Source organism: Phoca vitulina, unplaced genomic scaffold (genome assembly GCF_004348235.1).
Source record: "Phoca vitulina isolate PV1807 unplaced genomic scaffold, GSC_HSeal_1.0 scaffold17, whole genome shotgun sequence".
Lineage (NCBI taxonomy): Eukaryota > Metazoa > Chordata > Mammalia > Carnivora > Phocidae > Phoca > Phoca vitulina.
The window spans coordinates 25077666-25100416 of record NW_022589720.1 but is presented as its reverse complement, the minus strand read 5'-3'; the positions used below and the strand labels follow the sequence as shown (position 1 = coordinate 25100416).

At 40.2% G+C, this 22751-nt stretch overlaps 1 protein-coding gene across 1 annotated transcript in view; it reads left to right on the top strand.

The window, feature by feature from the left end:
- The first annotated feature begins 295 nt into the window (after positions 1-295).
- Positions 296-22751, top strand: part of GOLPH3 (golgi phosphoprotein 3) — a 62894-nt gene continuing 40438 nt past the window's right edge. Inside the window, exon 1 of the mRNA XM_032415238.1 lies at positions 296-520. Within this exon, the coding sequence (XP_032271129.1) occupies positions 296-520 (225 nt within the window). The remainder of the gene's footprint in view (positions 521-22751) is intronic.

Here is a 22751-nt window from a genome sequence, read left to right as displayed (position 1 = left end):
CCGCCGTCGCCGCCGCCACCGCCACCGCCACCACCTCCTTCTCTACCTAGGAGCTCGGGCTGCCTCCGGGCTCGCGGCCGCAGGAGGGAAGAGCCCTTCTTCCGCCTCGCCGGCGCCCGGCCCGCCCGTTTCGCCCCGACCCGTCTCCCCATGACTGCTCCCGGCCCAGCTGCCGACAGACGTCGCCCCGGAGCCGGGATTTAACACGGAAGCCCGGGTCAGGGGCCGCGGGGGGAGGAGGAGGGAGACCCGGTAGGTCCCGCGTCCCTGTCGGCCCGGCGTCTCGGCGGGAGCCATGACCTCGCTGACCCAGCGCAGCTCGGGCCTGGTGCAGCGGCGCACCGAGGCCTCCCGCAACGCCGCGGACAAGGAGCGGGTGGCGGGCGGCGGCGGCGGCAGCAGCGAGGACGACGCGCAGAGCCGCCGCGACGAGCAGGACGACGACGACAAGGGCGACTCCAAGGAAACGAGGCTGACCCTGATGGAGGAGGTGCTCCTGCTGGGCCTCAAGGACCGAGAGGTGCGGGCGCGGCGGGCAGGGCGGGGGCGGCCGGAGTTTGGCGGCCGGCGCGGGACCCGGGCGCAGGCGGGAGCCCGGCCTCCGGCTCTGCGCGTCTGCCCTCCGAGTTCCTGAGCTGAGCGCCCAGCTGGCCCGGTGCTTCCAGATCCTCCCCGCACCGATTGCTTGGATTTTCCCTTCCTCCTTACACAGTCACTCCTTTGATTTTGACTCCCTGGCGGTCTGTATGTCCTCCTTTTTCCGCCTGTTTAACCCGTGTAGACCCCAGGGTACAATCCCACCTGGAGACTGCCCGTTAGAGTGAAACACCCGGAACCACCAGCGCCCCGAACTCTGGGTTTCGCAGGTTTTAGGACCTGGGAGGGCTCCACGGATCTGCTTTTTGGGAGATAAAAAAAAAAAAAAAAAAAAAAAAAAAGCCAAAACTTAAAGTGTACTGTTTGGAATTTTGAAAAATTTCGGTGAAATGGTAATGGAGGCAAAAGTTGTTTTACATCTGATAAAGTTAAAAGTCCAACAAAAATCTCATGTCACCTCCTGGAAAATGACTTCCTAGGTAACCTTCCTTTGGGTAAGAGATTATTTTTAGTATCACTTTTATATTTTATCGGTTCACTAGTCTCCAGAAAATCTTGCCATCTTATGGAAGGACTTTTTTGGGGGGTGCTAAAAATGTTGGGTTTGTGATTTGATGAAAGGCCTCACAGCCATAGGTAGGTTACAGTTGCTATAGATCTGTCTTCGTGTTGTGATTTCGAAAGATCATTTTCATCTTGGTATCTTTTGAGAATTTTCACACAGAAAAGTTGAAGAAAAATGCTAAAGCGGACATCTGTATGTTCTCCTCCTAGGTTCTGTCATTAACGTTTTCCTGTATTTGCTTCATCACATATCTTTATTTACAAAAATTGTTTTTAGAGATTTGCAGCCAGTCAGCCAGATGAATGGATGGATATTCTATAAATCACATATGGTGAGATAGTTCTAGAAGCTTGTTTTATCTCAGCATGAAATCTACAAACAGTACATTTTGAGAGTCAGATACAGAAAGTACAGAAATATCCAAGTTATGTTTTGATTTTTAATAAAGTTTTCCCAATTCACAGAGGTGGGCAAAAAATGTAATCTTTATAATACAATTTAGTCTTACTTCACCAAAACTTACTAGATATAGGTGAGTTTTATATGGACTGTGCCCTCCTAGTATTTAGTAATTAGTGAATTAAAATTTACTTTGATATAAATGTCTAGAATATTTGCAATATTTAGGTTTCCCATTTGCAGGTTTTAATAATGATCACTTGAAAAGAGGTCCCTCTGGGTGTGAAAGGGGCTCAGTGTGTTTATTAATTACTGAGTTATGATGGAAGCAGACTGTATGTGAAATTCCTTTTTGTTCTTTGGGAAAACAACCCCCAGATCTGCCTCAATTTATTATAGGGTTATGTTCTGATAAACCCATCATAAATTGAATATTTGAAGTTGAAAATGCATTTAATACCCCTAACCTACCAAACATCATAGCTTAGCTTAGCCTACCTTAAACGTGCTCAGAACGTTTACGTTAGTCTGCAGTTGGCAGAATCCTCTATCACAACGTTTATTTTATAATGAAGTGTTGAATAGTTCATGTAAATTTTTGAATGCTGTGTTGAGAGTGAAAAACAGAATGGCTCTAAGTCTATCATTGGTTATGCCTGTGGTCCTGTGGCTGTGCCTAGCAAATTGTATGCATATCACCAGCCCAGGAAAAGATCAAAATTGGAAGTATCACTCTTGTACAATCATAAAGTTGAAAAATTGTTAAGTTGGGGATGGTCTGTTGATGTAGAGTGTCCTAGAAATGTGATTTTAGGAAGTATTCAACTTGCCAAAGTTTTAGGCTTCACAATTTAGAATCTTGGTAATAAACATTTTTCTGTAAGTCTTTATCTTTTTCCTTTGGAACAAAAGTAACATTTTAGAAAATACAGAAAAAATGAAGAAAACAAGTCATCTGTATTCCTGTATGAATGTTTTGGTTTATAGTTTTTGATAGTTTTCTGTGTGGATACATCCTGTGCGTAAAACTAAAACTTAACAAAACCAAGAAACAAAAACCCCAACTAAAACCAAAATTAGCTTTTGGATTTGAGTCACTTCAAGTGAGAAATTATGGTGAAAAAGCCCCTTTTTTCCTCAAGTATATGTTACTGGAAAAGGTTAAGCTAGGGCATATTGACTTGCTCTGTTTCTGTGCTTGATTTTCATAAGATAAAGAATTTGGTGAAGCTTAATGGTACCTTTTTTTTTTAAGATTTTATTTATTCATTTGAGAGAGAGACCGAGATAGCGAGCATGAGCAGGGGGGTAGAGGCAGAGGGAAAGGGAGAAGCGGACTCCTCGCTGAGTCAGGAGCCCAGTGCGGGGCTCGATTCCCAGGACCCTGGAGATCATGACCTGAGCTGAAGGCAGACATTTAACCATTCTGAGCCACCCAGGTGCCCCGAAGCTTAACGGTACTTAAAAAATGTAGACAATTTAAATTTCTTTGGTGGCAAGGTAATTGAAACCATGTGTTGTGTTTATGTCAGGAGCCACTGTACTTTCCATATCGTGGCTAAGGTTCAGACACTAGCCAATTCTATTTTCTTGCTGATTTCAACAGTCACATAGAGAAATTTTCTATTTCCCCTTTTGCAGGCAGGGAGTTGAAGTGGAAGTGGGTGGGCTTGGGATTTGGCATTGATTTAGATTTAGGTTTTAGGGATTAACCTATATAACTTCTGTCCACATCTTTACAGAACTAATAACCAAACCTGTCACCTTCTCCATAAGTTTTGGGAGATTTCCCCCCCATGTCTTCAACTTGTATCACTCTTTTTAGGAGGTCAGGAATTACTCTTACTGAGAGCCTAGGCATTTATGCTTGTTAATATTAGATTTTAATTTATGTTTGATATTAACTTCCAAGCTTTAGGCACAATATATAGCTTAATAAATTCACTGCTTTAGCTTAGCATCCATCTTTGTTATCTTTGGGTACTCTTAGGATGTTAAAACCTAAATTTTAAGGTTAGGCAGGTCATTAATGATACATTGTATATGGGTGTGTGAGCTACTGTGTTTGAATCCAAACAATTGAGAAAAAGTGTAAAGAAATTGTAAAATGGTGAAAATTAGTTTTACCTGGACTTTTTTATTTATTTATTTTTATTTTATTTTATTTTATTTTTTAAAGATTTTATTTATTTGACAGAGAGAGACACAGCGAGAGAGGGAACACAAGCAGGGGGAGTGGGAGAGGGAGAAGCAGGCTTCCTGCCGAGTAGGGAGCCTGATGTGGGGCTTGAACCCAGGACCCTGGGATCACGACCTGAGCCGAAGGCAGACGTTTAACGACTGAGCCACCCAGGCGCCCTGGACTTTTTTTTTTAAAGATATTATTTACTCGGGGGCGGGGGGTGGGGTAGTGCACGCAAGAGGAGGACAAGCAGGAGGAGGGGCAGAAGCAGGGAGCCTGGGATCATGACCTGAGCCTAAGGCAGATGCTTAACCCACTGAGCCACCCAGACGCCCCTTACTTTGACTTTTAGAAAAAAACTGAGACATTATGGCTTTTGAAAAGTATTTTTTGTTCAATAATGTGTACAGGAAAGTGCATTTGGGGTGATGAATTTTCACAAACTGAACACAACTGTTAAACAGCACCTAGATCAAGAAACAGAGCATGACCACTTTCCAGAAGCCCCAGTTGCTGCCTTTCCAGTTACTGCCTAATACCTCAAGGGTAGCCACTAGGCTTACTTTAGAATTCAGCATAGAATAATTTTGTTCATTTTTGTACTTCCGTTTGCATCTTTTGCATTGTGACAGTCATCCGTATTATGTAGGTTGTCATTTGTTCATTTTCTTTGAATTATCCATCTTTAACACATTTATAATCTACAATATTTAAAAAATGACATTGATTTACATCCTGAATCTAGTGTCCCTCCTGTCCTCTCTTTACCGAACAGAAGGCTCAGCTTGCCAACAAGCAGATGGTTTGGCCTCAGATTACCTATTGGGAGTGACTCTAAAGTCATTGTGAGGAGTTTTTTTCTTCTTTTTTGAATTTAGGTACACATTTTACACTTTTTACCAATGATTTTCCTTTGTGGCTTTTATTAAAATATAGATGCTTAGACCCCTCTGGGGATTCTGGTGCTCAGTCTGGATGGAGCATCAATGACATAGATACTGAAATAAATCTTCAGAGGCCACAGCAAGGATGGCCGTTAGGTTTAAACTTGAATTCAACTTCCAAATTAGCAAGATTCCTGTAATCTTCCCCTGACTGTTTGAAGGGGGAGGGCAGCCGATGAGCCAGATATTTTCCTTTCCCTGACTGTTTGATTTTTCCATAGATGCCTCCAAGAGTCAATAGAGTTTTCAGAATGCCTCATGGAGGATTACCTCAAGTGGTGTCATATACTTTTTTTTTTTTGCATTTTATTTATTTCTTTATTTCTTCAGGACATCATTATTGTATTTATTAACAATTTTATTTTTTTAAATATTTATTTATTTGACAGAGAGGGAGAGCACAAGCAGGGGAACAGGAGAGGGAGTAGCGGACTCCCTGCTGAGCAGGGAGCCTGATGAGGGCTCCATCACAGGACCCTGGGATCATGACCTGAGCAGGAGGCAGACTCTTAACTGACTGAGCCACCCAGGCACCCCTATTAAATTTTAATTGAAGTATATTTGACATATTAGTTTTAGGTATATAACAGTGATTTGACAATTATAAACATTTCAAAATGCTCACCTTGATAAGTTTAGTTACCATCTGTCAATGTACAAAGTTATTACCATATTATTGACTAATCCCTATGTTGTACTTTCTATCCCCTTGACTTATTTTATTTTAATTAATTTATTTAAGTAGGCTCCAGGAATCTTGCTAATTTGGAAGTTGAATTCAACTCCAGTGTAGAGCCCAACATGGGGCTTGAACTCATGACCCTGGGATCAAGACCTGAGCTGAGATCAAGAGTCTGACACTTAAGTGAACCACCCAGGTGCCCCTTGACTTACTTATTTTATAACTGGAAGTTTGTAACTCTTAGTCCCCTTCACCTATTTCGCTCATCCCCCCCCATCCTCTGCCCACTGGCAACCACCAATTTATTCTTTGTGTTTATGAGTGTTTCTATTTTTGTTGTTTATTTGGGTGTTAGATACTTTTAAATATTTTCATTGATGGCAGATCTTAGTGCTTTAATGTTGGATTTAATTATTTAAGTGGCCAGGTATAATTTAGAGTATGCCTGTGGAATAGTAGAAGTGGAAAGAGGTGTCATAGTCCTTTTCTGAGATGTATCTTTTGTTTTACATATATTCTTTAAGCCCCCTGCGCCTCAGAGTTGTTTTTTTTTTTAAAGATTTTATTTATTTATTTGTCAGAGAGAAAGAGAGAGAGAGCACAAGCAGGGGGAGCAGCAGGCAGAGGGAGAAGCAGGCTCCCTGCTGAGCAAGGAGCCCAATGTGGGACTCGATCCCAGGACCTTGGGATCATGACCTGAGGTGAAGGCAGACGCTTAACTGACTAAGCCACCCAGGCATCCCGAGCCTCAGAGTTTTTTAAAATGGAGCAATAATTCTCTCCCATGGTTCTGATTGGACTGTTGTGGACATTTATTGTTTTATTCTCCACCATGTTGTGTCCCCTCTCTCCTTACCCCTTCCTCACTTCCTTTTATAGGGGTTCCACCATTGTGTGTAGCCCTAGCTTGCTCTCTTGAAGCATTTACCCCTCTCCTTTTGTAGTGCAGTCACACCTAGGCTTTTCCAATCAGATTTTTTCTCCCAGGGCTTTGGATCTTGATAATGGAACGGGCTGTGGGGTTTTTGGAGACCTATTAAGTGGTGCCAGTGGGTGGATCAGAATGTTTTCTGACATGGTTCCTTGAGATCACTGTTCTCTGACATGATTCTTTGAGCTTCTTTCTCCCTAGCCCATTGGTGCTGTGTTTTCCATCCTGGTTTACCATGTACCTTTCCCCTAGTTTTCTGTTTATTGTTTTTGTTTTTTTGTTTGTTTTTAAGTAAGCTCTGCCCCCAGTGCGCGGCTCAAATTCACAACACCAAGATCAAGAGTTGCCTGCTTTACTGATTGAGCCAGGCAGGCACCCCTTCAGGCACCTTTCAATTTTGTAATCTGTAAGATCCTTGCATTGAAAGTCTTTTTTTTTTTTTTAAGATTTTATTTTATTTATTTGAGAGAGAGAGCACGAGCCAAGAGAGGGAGAAGCAGATTCCCCGCTGAGCAGGGAGCCCAGATTCGGGATTTGATCCCAGGGATTCGGGATTTGATCCCAGGACCCCTGGATCATGACCCAGGTGTAAGGCAGACACTCAACCGACTGAGCCACCCAGGCTCCCTAAAGTCTTTTTTAAAGGCCACCTGGCTGGCTTTTAGTCAGTGGAGTATGCGACTCTTGATCTTGGGGTTGTGAGCTCGAGTACCACATTGGGTGTGGAGATTACTTAAAAAAATAAAATGTTAAAAAAGTCCTTTTTAAAAGATAGCCACAGTCTATTACTAATGTTTCTAATGCTTGTAGACAAGAACCTTAATGTAATAATTTCATCCTGTGTCTTGAAGAATAAGTAGGTAGTTCAGCTGAATAATACACACTAATATAAAATAGTTAAGTAACTAAAATGATGGAACTGACTTTTGCGTGGCTTTTAAACTGGCTCCAAAGATTGATTACAGAGATGTTGCAGTTTTGGAATAAGGTTCTTAAGGTCACTATTTTGAAATACAGTACTTACCAAGATGTATAATTTTGTTTAAAAATCTTTCTTTGCATGCAGTGATACATACCATCTTTGAGTATTAAATTTGTTAACTAGAAATCCATTCTGCAGATATTCAGAATTTCAACATGTGCTAAGATTTTAGTAACTTAAAGTATAACAAAGGCTTCTGAGCTTTGGAATTTTGTGATTATTTTATTTTATTTTATTTTAAAGATTTTTATTTATTTGACAGAGAGAGACACACAGCGAGAGGGAACACAAGCAGGGGGAGTGGGAGAGAGAGAAGCAGGCTTCCTGCTGAGCAGGGAGCCCGATGAGGGGCTCGATCCCAGGACCCTGGATCATGACCTGAGCCGAAGGCAGACACTTAACGACTGAGCCACCCAGGCGCCCCTTGTGATTCCTTTATTAATACAAATAATATTCTCTTCATATTTTTTAAAGATTGAATTTTCATTTATTTTTTCAGGCATATTTAAGTGTAGGTACACAGTATAAGACACACAGGATCTCAAAAATTAGTTTTTGGAGTTCATTGAACCATTTGTACCTTTTTTTTTTTTTAAGGTTTTTATTTATTTGACAGAGAGAGAGCACAAGCAAGGGGAGTGGCAAGCAGAGGGAGAGGGAGAAGCAGACTCCCTGCTGAACAGGGAGCCTGCTGTGGAGCTCAATCCCAGGACCCTGGGATCATGACCTGAGCCCAAGGCAGCCACTTAACCAGCTGAGCTACCCAGGTGCCCCCCATTTGTACCTTTTAAACAAGATTTTATACTATTGAAATCATTTTCAGTGCTTTGGGGTTCTTTCATAGTTGGCCAACATATTCACTAATCTTCCAAGCCATCCTAATATTTGATAACTTATTAATAATTAATTATTAACTTATTAATTATAAATTAATAAATATTTGATATTAATTTTAAATCATCTGATGGTCCCTGTATAGATCATTTGATATATGATATCATACATGATATTTCAAAGTATTTGATATACTTTGGAATTACTATTTTTTACTTTGGAATTATTTTGATTGAAGTTTGACATATTTGATATTTAAAGAAATAAACTGTTACAGTGTCAGCTTATGTGTAAGTCTCAAAGACCTAAATCATGCTTTTTCTGTTATGTCATGGTACATTTTTGGCCCAACGCTCTTCTATATCCATGCAAACTTTTCCTACTTTCTGTCAGCGTAATTTTTCTGCTGTTAATCAGAGTAAATGATACCCTTCAAAGTTGCTAGTCTTTGTTTAGGTCATTCTATTTTCATGTGAATCTCCTTTTAAAGCAACACAAAGAGATTGTGCTTGTCCGGTGTTTCTTCCATTTAATAAGTATAATGACAAGTGCCAAAGGTGGGAGTCTGGTTTCATTTTGAAATTGATGTCTGTGGCTTTAGGTTTCTTTTTTTTGTTTTAAAGATTTTATTTATTTATTTGACAGAGAGACACACAGTGAGAGAGGGAACACAAGCAGGGGGAATGGAGGAGGGAGAAGCAGGCTTCCCGCCGAGCAGGGAGCCCGATGTGGGGCTCGATATGGGGCTCGATCCCAGGACCCTGGGACCATGACCTGGGCTCAAGGCAGACGCTTAAAGACTGAGCCACCCAGGCACCCTAGGTTGATTTAATCGAAGCTTGAAAGACTGCTGCTTGTTACAGTAGCATGTTCAGCATTATAATGTAATTTAGTAAATATTGAGGTTTTAATTTAGGTATTACAGGTATATATAGAAAGTAGTCGGCTTCTCTTTTTGTTTGGTAAGCCTCTGATCTGTAAAGAATACAATCATGATTAAAGTACATTATGTTACTGGAAAGAATGCTTCTGGTAGATACATTTGTAAGCTTAAAAACTTAAATTTTAAAAAGTTAACTTATTTTTAAACTTAATAAACTATTTGGTTTACATATTACATTAGTGGAAAAGTTCTTAAATTGGAGTTAACAGATGGGAGTTTAGAAACTGAGCACTCTGTAATTGTGTATTTTTCTGGAGGAAGAGGACATAGCTTTCATCATATACTCAAAAGCATTTAGTGAACCAGAAGGTTGAAAATTACTGAATAGGAACTGTTTGTTTTAGTTTAATTTTTTGGTTTTGCTTTGTTTTCTTTTTTAAAGATTTTATTTTTAAGTAATTTCTACACAGTGTGGGCCTTGAACTCACAACCCTGAGATCAAGAGTTGAATGCTCCACCCACTGAGCCAGCCAAGTGCCCTGCTTTGTTGTTGTTGTTGTTGTTGTTATTTTTTTAAAGATTTTATTTATTTATTTGACAGAGAGAGACACAGAGAGAGAAGGAACACGAGCAGGGGGAGTGGGAGAGGGAGAAGCAGGCTTCCTGCTGAGCAGGGAGCCCAATGCGGGGCTTGATCCCAGGACCCTGGGATCATGACCTGAGCTGAATGCAGATGCCTAACGACTGAGCCACCCAGGCGCCCCAGGATTTTTTTTTATTTTATTTAAACAAATTTTTACTTTATTTATTTTTTTACTAGAGGGAGTGGGGGAGGGACAGAGGGAGAGGGGGAGAGGGAATCCTAAGTAGGCTCCACTCCCAGCACAGAGTCCAGCGCAGGGCCCTATTTCATAACCCTGAGATCACCACCTGAGCCGAAACTTAAGAGTCAGGCACTCAACTCACTGAACCACCCTGGGGGCCCCTGTCTTTTTCTTCTTCCTGAAAACTTACTACAGAAGAATCCAGGTTTCAGGGTTGCAGTGAGTTGGATTTGAGTTTTTGAGATTTGAGGTAGGAAGCTGACATTTCTGTAGCCTGGTCATCTTGTTGAATGACATCACAAGCTGTGTAACTACTACATCTAAAATTCTAACAATGTTCATGCATTTATCAAAGATTACTGAGCCAGACCCTTGACTAGGTACAAACACTGGAAAGAAGATCTCTATCTTCAGGCCCATTTTATTTTAGTTTTGTGTGTCAAAACTCATAGTAAACTACAAAACTAAATTGTGTTGCTGTTCTAGAATTTTTTGGTAGTGAGTATCTTTCCTGGCATATACTACTACTCAATAGGTATTTATTAAGTAAATCATGTATTTTTGATGGGGGTATTGTGATCCTTAAGGGAGTGAAAGTTGGTTCTGGGGATAATACATAGGTCATATAAACAGACGGTGTATCCATCTTAATAAAATTTCATGGGGGAGAAAGTGGTTAGGGAAAAAAGTCTGAAAAAGCTCCTTTAGGGGCAATAATGGAGAAAAGTTGAGAAACACTGAAATGAATCAGTATTGAAAATACTAAATTTGTGCTCTTACCTGAGGTTTAGAAAATTCTGATAGGACTTTTTATTGTAAAAGAATTTGGCTTCTAGTTCAGTAGTAGAGGAACAATTTTAGCATACAGTTGTAGGAGGTTGTGAGTGAAATTTTAAGATCAAAATTAATCTTGTCGGTTAATAATGTGTAGGTAAAGTTTTGTGTGTCATCCTTCTGTGCCCCCCCCCCCCCATATTCTGTAGGAGGGGCTGGAAACGAAAGGACTGCTTATAAATTCCTAATGGTTATTTTTACTCTGATTTCATTTTCTAGTTTCAGTTTCCCAAACACAGCTGTTAGATTTTTATGCTATATTAACAAAGTAAGCTCAAAATAACATTTAAGAATTATACTTTAAGAAAAAGAAGAATTGAACTTAAATTTCAATTTGTTCACTGAATTGAGCTTGTCCTTTAATTTTTGGATCTGTAGTACATAAAATGGAAGCAGGTTTAGTGTCCATATGTTCAGTTTAATCCAGTTATTGAACACGTTCTGTATGTCAGTCTTTTCTTGGTGGTGGAGTTTCAAAGAAAAATTTCTTACCCTCAAGGAGCAATCAGTCTATGTAGAAGACATATGTGCAAATGATTTCCATAAAATAGATTGTTGCCTTTAATGGAAGTACATGAGAAGTGCAGTATGGACATAGTGGGGATGCCTTAGATCAGCAGCCAAAGACTGCCGTGTTCTTGACTCCCTGCCTTGCCCTTGACTAGTTAGAAAAACTAGGATAAATGATTTGAATTCTTAGACCCTCAGTTTTCCCCTGGGCAAAATGGGCCTACATTTGTGGGCTGTCCCATAACCTCTAGATTATAGGGATCCAGTGAATTGGCATATGTCTAAGTGCTTTGAAAACTGTGAAGTACTGAGCAAATGCAAATGGGTAATTATCTAGCCTCCAGAAGTGACTTAAAATTTATAGTGGTATTTATAAGTATTTAATATTTTCCTATTTTTATTGTTTCTTGACCCTCTTGTACTTTATCTACTGGGCTTAGTAGAACATTCCTCTTCTAACCCCTGTGATCACCATTTCTTCCCCCCTTTCTATGGTCCTTCCGCCTGTTTTTGATGTTCCCCCACCCCTCCAAGGGGTTCTGGTACCTGCTAGCTGACTTCAAGGCCAGGATCTTCTCTTAGGATGGTAGGGCTGGGTTCTCTGGAGAAGGCATTGGCCCACAATCCTTTCTACAGTCCTTTCTTTTATATCTTATTTCATTGAAAAAGATTTTCCTATTTCCTTCCTGTATTTTAATTTATTTTTCATTTTTCCCTCACTGTAGGTTGTTTGGCTACCAAGGCCCCTTCCCTGAGGGGGTTGAGAGTGGGGAGATGTGGGAACAGCAATTTCCAAAGTTGCACTAAATTACAAAATTGTACTTTTGCACGACTTTTTGTTAATGAGTCTGGGAATAAAGTTACAAGAGAAGTCTTAGCCTTCACTAGTTTATAGTCTAGTCCCCTAGAGATAAGACATGTGGGAATTAAAGTAGAGCATAAAGTAGCACTATCCAAAGTGCCACTTGAGTAGGGGAGACAGTGCATTTTTTTTAATTCAGAGGAAGTAACGAATTAGGCTGAGGCTGTCCAGGAGAGTGTCAGGAGCAGAGGGGAGTTGAGCTGGGCATTATTACTACTTACAGAAGGATGGGCATTCCATTCTAGGAGAGGAGGGGGAGCTGGGGCTTACAACAGAATTCTATTTACAAAGTAGTTTGAAGCTGACTGGAAATTGGTTTTGGGATTACCTTTCATTTGATTGTCACAAATAATCTTTTAAGGAGGTATCTCAGCCAGGTGTCCCATGCATCTATGAAATTTTAAATTACAAAATTGTTTTAGGGTTGCTGGAGTGGTGGGGGTGGAAAGGATGGGGTGGCTGGGTGATAGACATTGGGGAGGGTATGTGCTCTGGTGAGCGCTGTGAATTGTGTAAGACTGTTGAATCACAGACCTGTACCTCTGAAACGAATAATACATTATATGTTAAAAAAAAAAGAAGATAGTAGGAAGGGAAAAATGAAGGTGGGAAATTGGAGGGGGAGACGAACCATGAGAGACTATGGACTCTGAGAAACAAACTGAGGGTTCTGGGGGTGGGGGGGGATGGGTTAGCCTGGTGATGGGTATTAAAGAGGGCATGTACTGAAAAAAAAAATTAGAAAATTGTTTTAACATACATTGGAGTGATTTTCATAAAATATTAGATGTGTTTAGAAATACTGCGTATAAGTTTGAACTTTATAAGTAATCTGTCTATCCATCATCCGTCTCTTGTTCTCAAATAGTTGAGGATCTTTTATGATTTGGGCAGAGTCCTGACTGCTGGGCTAGAAACATTAAAATGGTTTCATTCTACAGTCTCCATGGTCTTAATTGTGACTGATAGTCCTGAAAGAGTAAAAGGAAAGCTGTATATTCTTTTTTTTTTTTTTTTTTAAGATTTTATTTATTTATTTGAGAGAGAGAGAGAGACAGCGAGAGAGGAAACACAAGTAGGGGGAGTGGGAGAGGGAGAAGCAGGGAGCCCGATGCGGGGCTCGATCCCAGGACCCTGGGATCATGACCTGAGCCGAAGGCAGACGCTTAACGACTGAGCCACCCAGGAGCCCCGAAAGCTGTAGGTTCTTGATTTTTAATTTTTTTTATTGTGGCAAAATATATGTCACATAAAATTCACCATTTCAGCCATTTTAAAGTATAATTCAGAGGCATTAAGGACATTCAGATTGTTGTGATGCGCAGCCTTCATCACTAACCATCTGTAGAACTTTTTCATCATTCCAAACTATACCCATTAAACACTAGCTCTTCATTTCCTCCCTTCCCCTGGCCTCTGGCAACCATTACAGATGATCCCCAACTTAACAGTGGTCTGACTTAAAATTTTTTGACTTTATGATGGTGTGAAAGGGATATGCATTCAGTAAAAACTGTACTTTGAATTTCGATCTTTTCCCAGGCTAGCGATGTGGTCTATGAGACTCTCCCTTTATGCTGGGCAGGGGATAGTGAGCAGCAACTGCCCGTCAGCCCTGTGATCACGAGGGTAAACAGCTGATACACTTAGAACTATTCTGAACCCATACAACCATTCTGTTTTTTCACTTTCAGTAAGTTTTCAGTAAATTACATGAGATATTGAATACTTCATTTTTTTTTTTTTTATGGGCTTTGTGTTAGATGATTTTGCCCAATTTTAAGGCTAATTTTAAGTGTTCTGAGCATGTATAAGGTAGGCTGGGTAAACTATGATGTTCGGTAAATTAGGTGTATTAAATGTATTTTCAACTTACAATTATATTTTTAACTCAGTGGGGTTTATCATAAGTTGAGGAAGATTTGCATTCTACTCCTATATCTGAATTTGACTGTTCTGGGTACCATATACAAGTGGAATTACACGTTTCTCCTTTTGTGTCTGTTTTACTTAGCATAATATTTTCAAGGTTCATTCGTGTAGCCTGTATCAGAAATTTCATTCCCTTCTAAGGCTGAATAATATTCCATTATATGTATATACTGCATTTTGTTTATCCATTCATCTGTTGATGGACATTTTGGTTGTTTCTGTTTTTTAGGTATTGTGAATAAGTTTGCTTTGAACATTGTTGTACAAATTATCTGTTCGAGTCCCTGCTTTAATTCTTTTGGTTATGTACCTTAGAAGTGGGATTGCTAGAACATCTGGTAATTCCGTGTTTAATTTTTTGAGGAACTAGCATATTTTCCACAGTGGTTGGGCCATTTTACATTCCCAGCAGCAACGCACAAGGATTGCATTTTCTGCATGTCTTGGCCAACGTTTGTTTGTTTCGTTTCGTTTCTTTTCCTTTTCTTTCTTTCTCTCTTTCAGATGATAGCCATCGTAACAGGTGTTAAATGGTTTTGATTTGTATTTCTCTAATGATTGGTGATGTTGAACATCTTTTTATGTGCTTATTGGACATTTGTATGTCGTCTTCGGAGAGATACCTATTCAAGTCTTTGGCCTGTTTTTTATTTTTTGCTTTTATGTTTTAAAGATTTTATTTATTTGACAGAATAAGAGGGAGAGAGAGAGCGCACAAGCAGGGGAGCAGCAGAGGGAGAGGGAGAAGCAGACTTCTGCTGAGCAGGGAGCCCAACTCAGGGCCCGATTCCAGGACCCTGAGATCATGACTCGAGCCAAAGGCAGACAGAAGCCTAACCGACTGACCACCCAGGCACCCTCTTTTGCCTGTTTTTTAAATCAGTTTGTTTTGTTGTTGAGATTTAGAAGTTCTCTATATATTCTGCATATTAATCCCTTAGTAAATATATGATTTGCAGATATTTTCTCCTATTACGTGGGTTGCTTTTCACTGTGTTGGTAGTGTACTTTGATCCACAAAAGTTTTTAACTTTATTAAGTCTGCTTTATTTTTTTCTTTTGTTGCCTATGCTTTGATCATATTGAGTTAGTTTTTGTGTATGGTATAAAGTAAGGGTCTAACTTCATTCTTTTGCATATGGATGCCCAGTTCTGTCAGCAGCATTTAGTGACAAGATTGTCCTTTCTCCATTGAATGGTCTTGGCACACTTGTCAAAAATCATATGACCATACATGCAAGGATTTATTTCTGGGCTCTATTCTAGTCCATTGGTTTGTATGTCTTTGCAGTAGCACATTGTTTTGATTACTGTAGCTTTGTAATAAGTTTTGAATCAGGAAGTGTGAATCTTCCAACTTTGTTCAAGCTGTAAGTTTTTGAAAATGAAAATAGATAGTAAAAAACCCATCCATCTGCCTAAAAGGTTAGAGCCCTTGAAAAGAGCTCAGAAGTCTGACCCAGTGTCCTAAAGTCTATTGACTTGTCTTTGTTTAAGCTGTCTGCTGTTTTGTCCTGGGTTGGGAGTGTGTTTTAGGAAATTCAGAAGGGGGAAAAAAAAAGAAATTCAGAAGGAGAGATCCAGTAACCAATTATTTATACCTAACCTTATGTATTTATACCTTAATGCTTCAATAGGCAGTTGCAGATCTGGGTTTGATGTTCAGGAGAGGTGTTTGGACTGGAAATGGAAATTTGGAGCTGCATCTTTCCCTTAAGATTGTTCCTGTACTCCTTGTCTGAGCCCATTTGCCTACAGCCACACAGTTACTTAGGTCAGACTCCATAGTCTTCTCTTTCATTATCCACATCCAATAGGTAACTCAGTCTGTATTCTCTGAATTTGTCTTCTCTCCATTTTCAAGGCCACTGCCTTAGTTCTGGTCCTCACTTATTCTCCCCTGGATTGATTGTCCCCAGTGACTGTTTAAAATCTTCACCACTCCCTTAAAGTTTCTTGTTTTACTCCTTCCTTGCTCTGCGTCTGTGTATAAAGAGCGGCTTCCTTTACCTGTCTTCCCCCATCTACCTTTATCTACCACTCCTTCCTTTCTGTTACAGGGGAAGGGGCTTCTGCTTAAAGTTAAAGTATATTCTCCTTTGGGAATTGTGCCCCCCTCAGCTCTTAGGTCTCCTTTTCCTCCATTCATCCATCTCTTCCAGTGAATGCACATTACCATTTGTCATCATGGCTTTATTTTCCCCATACCTTTGTAGATGTGTTGTGATTATAAACTTTGTTATTAGAAACTTTACTTACCTTCAATAGAATTGCATTGAATTGAAGGTTTAGGGTTTGTGTTTTTATGTGGTTTCTTTCACTGTTTGATGTGTGAAGTGACTCTTCTCTGACCTCCAGATTTCTTAGATCACATTTTGGCTGATGCTTTTGCCTGGTCTGTGGAACAATAGCAGCCTTTTCCTATTCCTGTAGTGGAAAATGTGTTATCTTAGTAGCTGGTAAGAGAATTCCTTTAAAGGGAGGAGTTCCTCCTGTGGGCTGTTGTCCAATTTCAGTGAGGAAGGGAAAAGTGATCTCTCTGTCTTGTCACTGGTAGAGAGGGTAGGAATGCTGAGTGCTGTGGGGAGTGGGGTAAAGACCTGCAGTTGAGGGGTGTGCCCAGAGAAAAACGTTGGAAAGGGTAGAGAACACTTTTGAGTAGAATATTGAATGAGATGTGGCATGTCACTTGACAGGAAACTAGCATTCTAGACAGGATATATTATTGACAGGGTATATATGAAAATAACTATATGGAAAAGTAAGCTTTCTAAAAATGATGTTATTTTACACAGCTGAAAAAGAAAATCTGTTGTCTAATAATGAGAACGAAGTTATGAGGGGTAGTTTGTGTGGAATAGGGAAAACAAACAGTCATTAGTACCTTATGACCTTTAAACATAAGTTGGAAATGATATTGGAGGCAGTTGGAGGTTTTAAAGATAGCAATAATGCTGTAAATCGGATTTTTAGAAAGACAGTTCCTTTAAGTGAAGAAAGAATTGGTAGATAGAAAAGCAGGAGTCAGGAATGTTGGTTGTAGGCTTGTGGTTATTAGAATTTGTGAAATTTGGTGCCTGGGTCTTGGATACTGAGAGCACAGGCTTGATCAGAAAGATAATTTTTATAAAGGAATTAATAGGATTTAATTACCATTAAAGCTTAGAGGAAAGGTGGTGATTGGTTTGAGTTTAAAGAACTTTAAGGGCAGTAAGACTATCCTAATTATTTTCTTGTACAAGTCTGTGCTCCTTGTGAAAAAATATGTAGAAAATAAAATCCACAGTTCAGCTTTTATTCCTTTGACAAACGTTTAGGGAGTGTCTGCTATATGCTGGGCACTGTACTAGGGAAGACGGGTACATGGAGCAACACATAAATCTGCATGTATGTATAATTACACATTGTCATCGTTATTGTGAAGACAAATTAAGAGTATGCTATGAGAGAGTGGCTGTAGGGGGGAGGATACAGGGAAGAACTTTCAAGGAAATGATAATTTAGGCTGACAAAGAATGAACAGGAGCCACAGCTTAGTGAAGACAGATTAATTGAGTATGCTCCAAGGCCCTGAGGTGAGACAGCTTGGCTTGGTTTAAGGAACTGAAAAATGGTTCAGGCACGCGTGGGGTGATGGGGAGAAAGGCCTCAGATGATGATCACACGACACAGGGCTTTACAAGTCAGGTTAAGGATTTTGTATATTATCCTGAGTGCAGTTGGGAACATTGAAGGATTTTGGGGAGTGATATACCCAATCTTCATTAACAACACCAACAAAAGTTCTGGGTGGAAAATGGATTGAACAAAGGCAAGTGATGGAAGTTGGGTGGGAACATTTTGGATTATATTATTATTCTAGTCTTATTTTAAATGAATTTGCCCATATTATTTTTCAGTTAAAAACAATGAGATCTTATTTTAGTACTGTTTTGTAACCCCTTTTCTTGTAATAATATATAGTGACCACCTTCCCATGTTAGTACACATTTACTTAGTATGTACCCATGGAAAAAAATTCAGATGGCGCAGTGAGAAATATGGTGTCCCATTATTTTCAGTGACTGCATTATAGAATGTATTATTTGATATACCGTAATTAATGTATGTATGATGTGGACCTTCATTTATTTTTCTAATGGCCTGGAAATTGCAGTATTACTTTTAGGCTTTCATGTTTGTATTAGCAGGTTCTCCTATATAGGCTCTTCCTTCTGCTTACCTGGCAGCCAATTCTTACTCATCCTTTGATGCGTAGCTGAATCTCTTTTCATCTTGTTCTAATGCCCTAGGCTATGTTGCTTTTGCATCCCTTTTGCTTATTGTGTATCTAGCACCTACCACAATGCAAGAGAATTGGCTTATTTTTTAATTTTTAATTTTAATTTTTTTTTTTAAGATTTTATTTATTTGAGAGAGAGTGAGAGCAAGAGAGAACATGAGCAGGGAGGAGAGGGAGAAGCAGACTCCCTGCTGAGCAGGGAGCCCAGTGCAGGGCTCCATCCTAGGACCCTGAGATCATGACCTGAGCCGAAGGCAGACGCTTAACAACTGAGCCACCTAGGTGCCCTGAGAATTGGTTTAAACAGAAGTTTTCTCACAGTTCTGGAGGCAGGAAGTCTGAAGATAGGGTACCTACATGATTGGGTTCTGGTGAGATTCCTCTCTCAGTGTCCTCAGATGGCAGAGAGACACAGCAAAATCTCTCGTGTCTCTTCTGATGAGGGCCTCACACTCATGACTTTATCTAAACCTAATTATCTGTCAAAGGCCCCATCTCCAGATACCATCCCATGGGGGCTAGGGCTTCAAAATATGAATTTTGGGGGTATACAGTTCATAGCAGCATGTTTTTGGAATGAAGGAATGAATGGTTGCCATTTTATTCATATTAGTATTATATTCATTTTGAATTATAATTTTCTTTATTTCCATTCTCTGCCTTCTGTCTTATCTTAAAGGTAACCGTTTTGGTTATCTTTATCACCTCTGCTTAGTAATGTTTTGGCACTTAATAGATGTTTATTGAATTAATATTATATTTTCTTATTTCAAGAATTTAAAAATTATGGGGGCGCCTGGGTGGCTCAGTACGTTAAGTGACTGCCTTCGGCTCAGGTCATGATCCCGGGGTCCTGGGATCGAGTCCTGCATCGGGCTCTCTGCTCCGAGGGAAGCCTGCTTCTCCCTCTCCCACTCCCCCTGCACGTGTTCCCTCTCTCGCTGTCTCCCTCTCTCTCTGTCAATTAAATAAATAAATAAATAAAATATTTTTTAAAAAAAGAATTTAAAAATTATGTTTTACTTAATGCAACTTTGTATATCTGCCTCCCAGATGGGATTGATTTTCTACTAGAAAATCATGCACACACCAGCATCTAATAAACAAATGTGTTATGGTGACTTGGTAGAAAACTTAGCATGCTTTCATTACTATATATAGTTTTCAAAATGTCCTCAACTTAAAATACTGCCAGTGTGACGTAGCGGTGAAAGCACTGTAGTGTCACAGCGCTGTGGCTTTTGTTAGAGATGTCTGCCGATTCTGCAGTGTGAACGTGGGTGTATTTCTTCTCTAGACTTCAGACTTTTCTTTTTTTAAATTTTATTTTTAAGTAATCTCTACACCCAATGTGGGGCTTGAACCTATGACACTGAGATCAAGGGTCGCATGCTCCACCGACTAAGCCAGCCAGGTGCCCCTAAACTTCAGATCTTTCAGATGTAAAATGATAGTATTTTACTAGATTATTCTGAGATGAGATGATAATTTATGTATGTGAAAACAGCTTTGCAAAACTGAATTGTTTTTGTATTGTGTTTATTAGGTAAGCCCTTCAGTGCTTCCTAGAGAAGAATTAAGTCTGGTGTTATGGTTAGGTTTTGTTAATATGCTGTTAAATACATTTTTTAAAACTTCACTGGTCAAATGAATGTACATTTTGCCATGGATTTGTTAAAATATTCATTTGTATGAGAGGAAGTCAGTTTGTCCTAACACTTAGTTTTGTGTTTTCGGTATTGAAGTGATCAGTGGTAGGTGTGGAAAGAAAAATGAGTACAATAGTCCTCCCTTATCTGCAGGGTAATGTTCCAAGACCCCCAGTGGAGGCCTGAAACCTGGATAGAACCTAATCCTATATATATACTATGTTTTTTCCTGTACATGCATATTTATGATAAAGTTTAACTTATAAATTAAGCACAGTAAGAGATTAACAGCTAATAATAGAGCAATTATAACAGTATCCTGTAATAAAAGTTATGTGAATGTGGTCTTTCTCTTTCTCAAAATGTCTAATTGTACTGTACTCACTCCTCTTTTTGTGATGATTTGAGATGATAAAATGCCTACATGATGAGATGAAGTGAGGTAAATGAGTAGGGATGTTAAGATGTAGCATTAGACTACTATTGGCCTGACAGTAAAGTCAGATGGATTATCTGCTTCTGGGAGGTGGTTGAGCATGGGCAGCTGAAACTGTGGATGAAGGGGAGGGGAAGGACTACTCTAATATTTTCTTTCATTTTCATGGGGCTCAAGTGAAGCACACCTAGATTACCCATTAAACAAATAGGTCTTGGAAGGCAAGACAGAATAATAGAGCCAGGGCTTTGGAGCTAGAGAGACCAGTTTCAGTTCCTGCTTTGCCACTCAGTAACTGTGGCAGGTTCATTAATTCCCTTGAGCCTCAGTTTCATTATCTTGTGAAAATGGAACAATAATGCCTACTTTATAAGTCTTCTAAGGATTAATCATGGTGTACCATTAAATGCTTAGTCCAGTTTTAGGATACAGTAGGCACTTGATGTGTGACAGGCTATGACTATGTGCTTGAGGAAGAAGGATTTGGGGAGGATATGTTTGAAATGCTAATAGAAGTTACCCTTGAAGGAGTGGGTGAGGATGGAAGGGGAGGGAAGAGGAGGTAGGGACTTTAATTTTCTCTTGTATACTTCTATTTGAAAACAATTTTTATTTTTAAAAATTTTTATTTATTTACTTATTTAAAGATTTTACTTATTTGACAGAGTGCACAAGCAGGGGAAGCTGGAGAGGGAGAAGCAGGCTCCCCACTGAGCAGGGAGCCCAATGTGGGGCTCGATCCCAGGATGCTGGGATCATGACCTGAGCAGAAGATAGACACTTAACTGACTGAGCCACCCGGGCGCCCTGAAAACAATTTTAAACAAGTGAGAGTGAGCTGTCTCAAGAAGAGTGTATAAATAAGACAAGAGGCGCCTGGCTAGCTTAGTTGGTGGAGCATGCAGCTGTTGATCTTGGGGTTGTGAGTTCGAGCCCCATGTTGGATGTAGACATTACTTAAAAATCTTAAAAAAAAAAGTGTATATATAGGATGAGACAACTGAGCATTACACTCAAGGAATAAATGGGAGAAGAGTAACCTGTAAAAGTCTGAGCGGGAGCCGCTGAGGAACACAGCAGAGTGGAGTTATGGAAGCCGGGGGGTGGGGGGAGGAGGGAATGTCAACAGCATCAGATGTTGTGGGGCAGTTACTTAAGAGAAGGCTTGTTGGGAGTTGTATCAGATTGCATGGGTTTGGGAGTGAAAGGGAAGTGATGGAGAGTTATTTTTTGACTAAACAGTTGACCGTCGAACAGTGTGGAGGTTGGGGCACCAGCCCTTGCCCCATGCATTAGAAAATTCATGTATAGCTTTTGACTTCCACAGAACTTAACTACTAATAGCCTACTGTTGACTGGAAGCCTTACTGATAATGTAAAGTCTATTAACACAATTTTGTATATATATTATATACTATATGCTGTATTTTTACAATAAATTAGAGAAGAGGGGCACCTGGGTGGCTCTTCGGATAAGTGTCTGCCTTCGGCTCAGGTCATGCATGATCTCAGGGTCCTGGGATTGAGCCTGGCATTGGGCCCCGAGGGGAGTCTGCTGCTCCCTCTCCCTTTGCCTCTCTCCCTACTTCTGTGCTCATTTGCTCTCCCTCTCAAGCTCCCGCCTGCTTGTGCACTCTCTCTCTGTCAAATAAATAAAATCTTTAAAAAAAAGAGAAAAAATGTTATTAAAATCCTAAGGAAGAGGAAATACATTTGCAGTGCTGTACTATATTGAAAAAAATCGGCGGATAAGTGGACCTGTGTAGTTGAAACTCGTGTTGTTCAAGGGTCAACTGTAGTTTGATTTTTATTTATTTGAGCAAGTGAGCGCATGAGAGAGAGTGAGCACAAGAGAGTCAGCATGGGGAGGGGAGGGGCAGAGGAAGAGGGAGAAGCAGCCTCCCCGCTGAGCAGAGAGCCTGACTCAGGGCACCAGGGGATTGATCCTGGGACTCTGGGATCATGACCTGAGCTGAAGGCAGACACTTAACTGACTGAGCCACCCAGGCACTCGGGGTCAACTGTAGTTTAAAGGAGTTTGTGGTGAATGGGCAGGATGTAGGGCAGTACTGGCCCATGCCTGTCTTTTTCTCATAGTGGGCAAACCTGAGGATGTTTGAATGTCAATAGGAAGGTACTACTCTTAGGGAAGAGGTTTAAGATACTTTAGAAGGACAGGAATTGTGAGGAAAGGTACTTCTTTTTTTAAGATTTTATTTATTTATTTGAGAGAGAACACAGAGGGAGAGTGTGAGGGAGAAGCAGACTCCCTGCTGAACGGGGAACCCGATGTGGGGCTCGATCCTAGGACCCTGGGAGCATGACCTGAGCCGAAGGCAGATGCTTAACCAACGGAGCCACCCAGGTGCCCCGGTACTTCTTTTTTTTTTTTTTTTTTTAAGATTTTTATTTATTTATTTGAC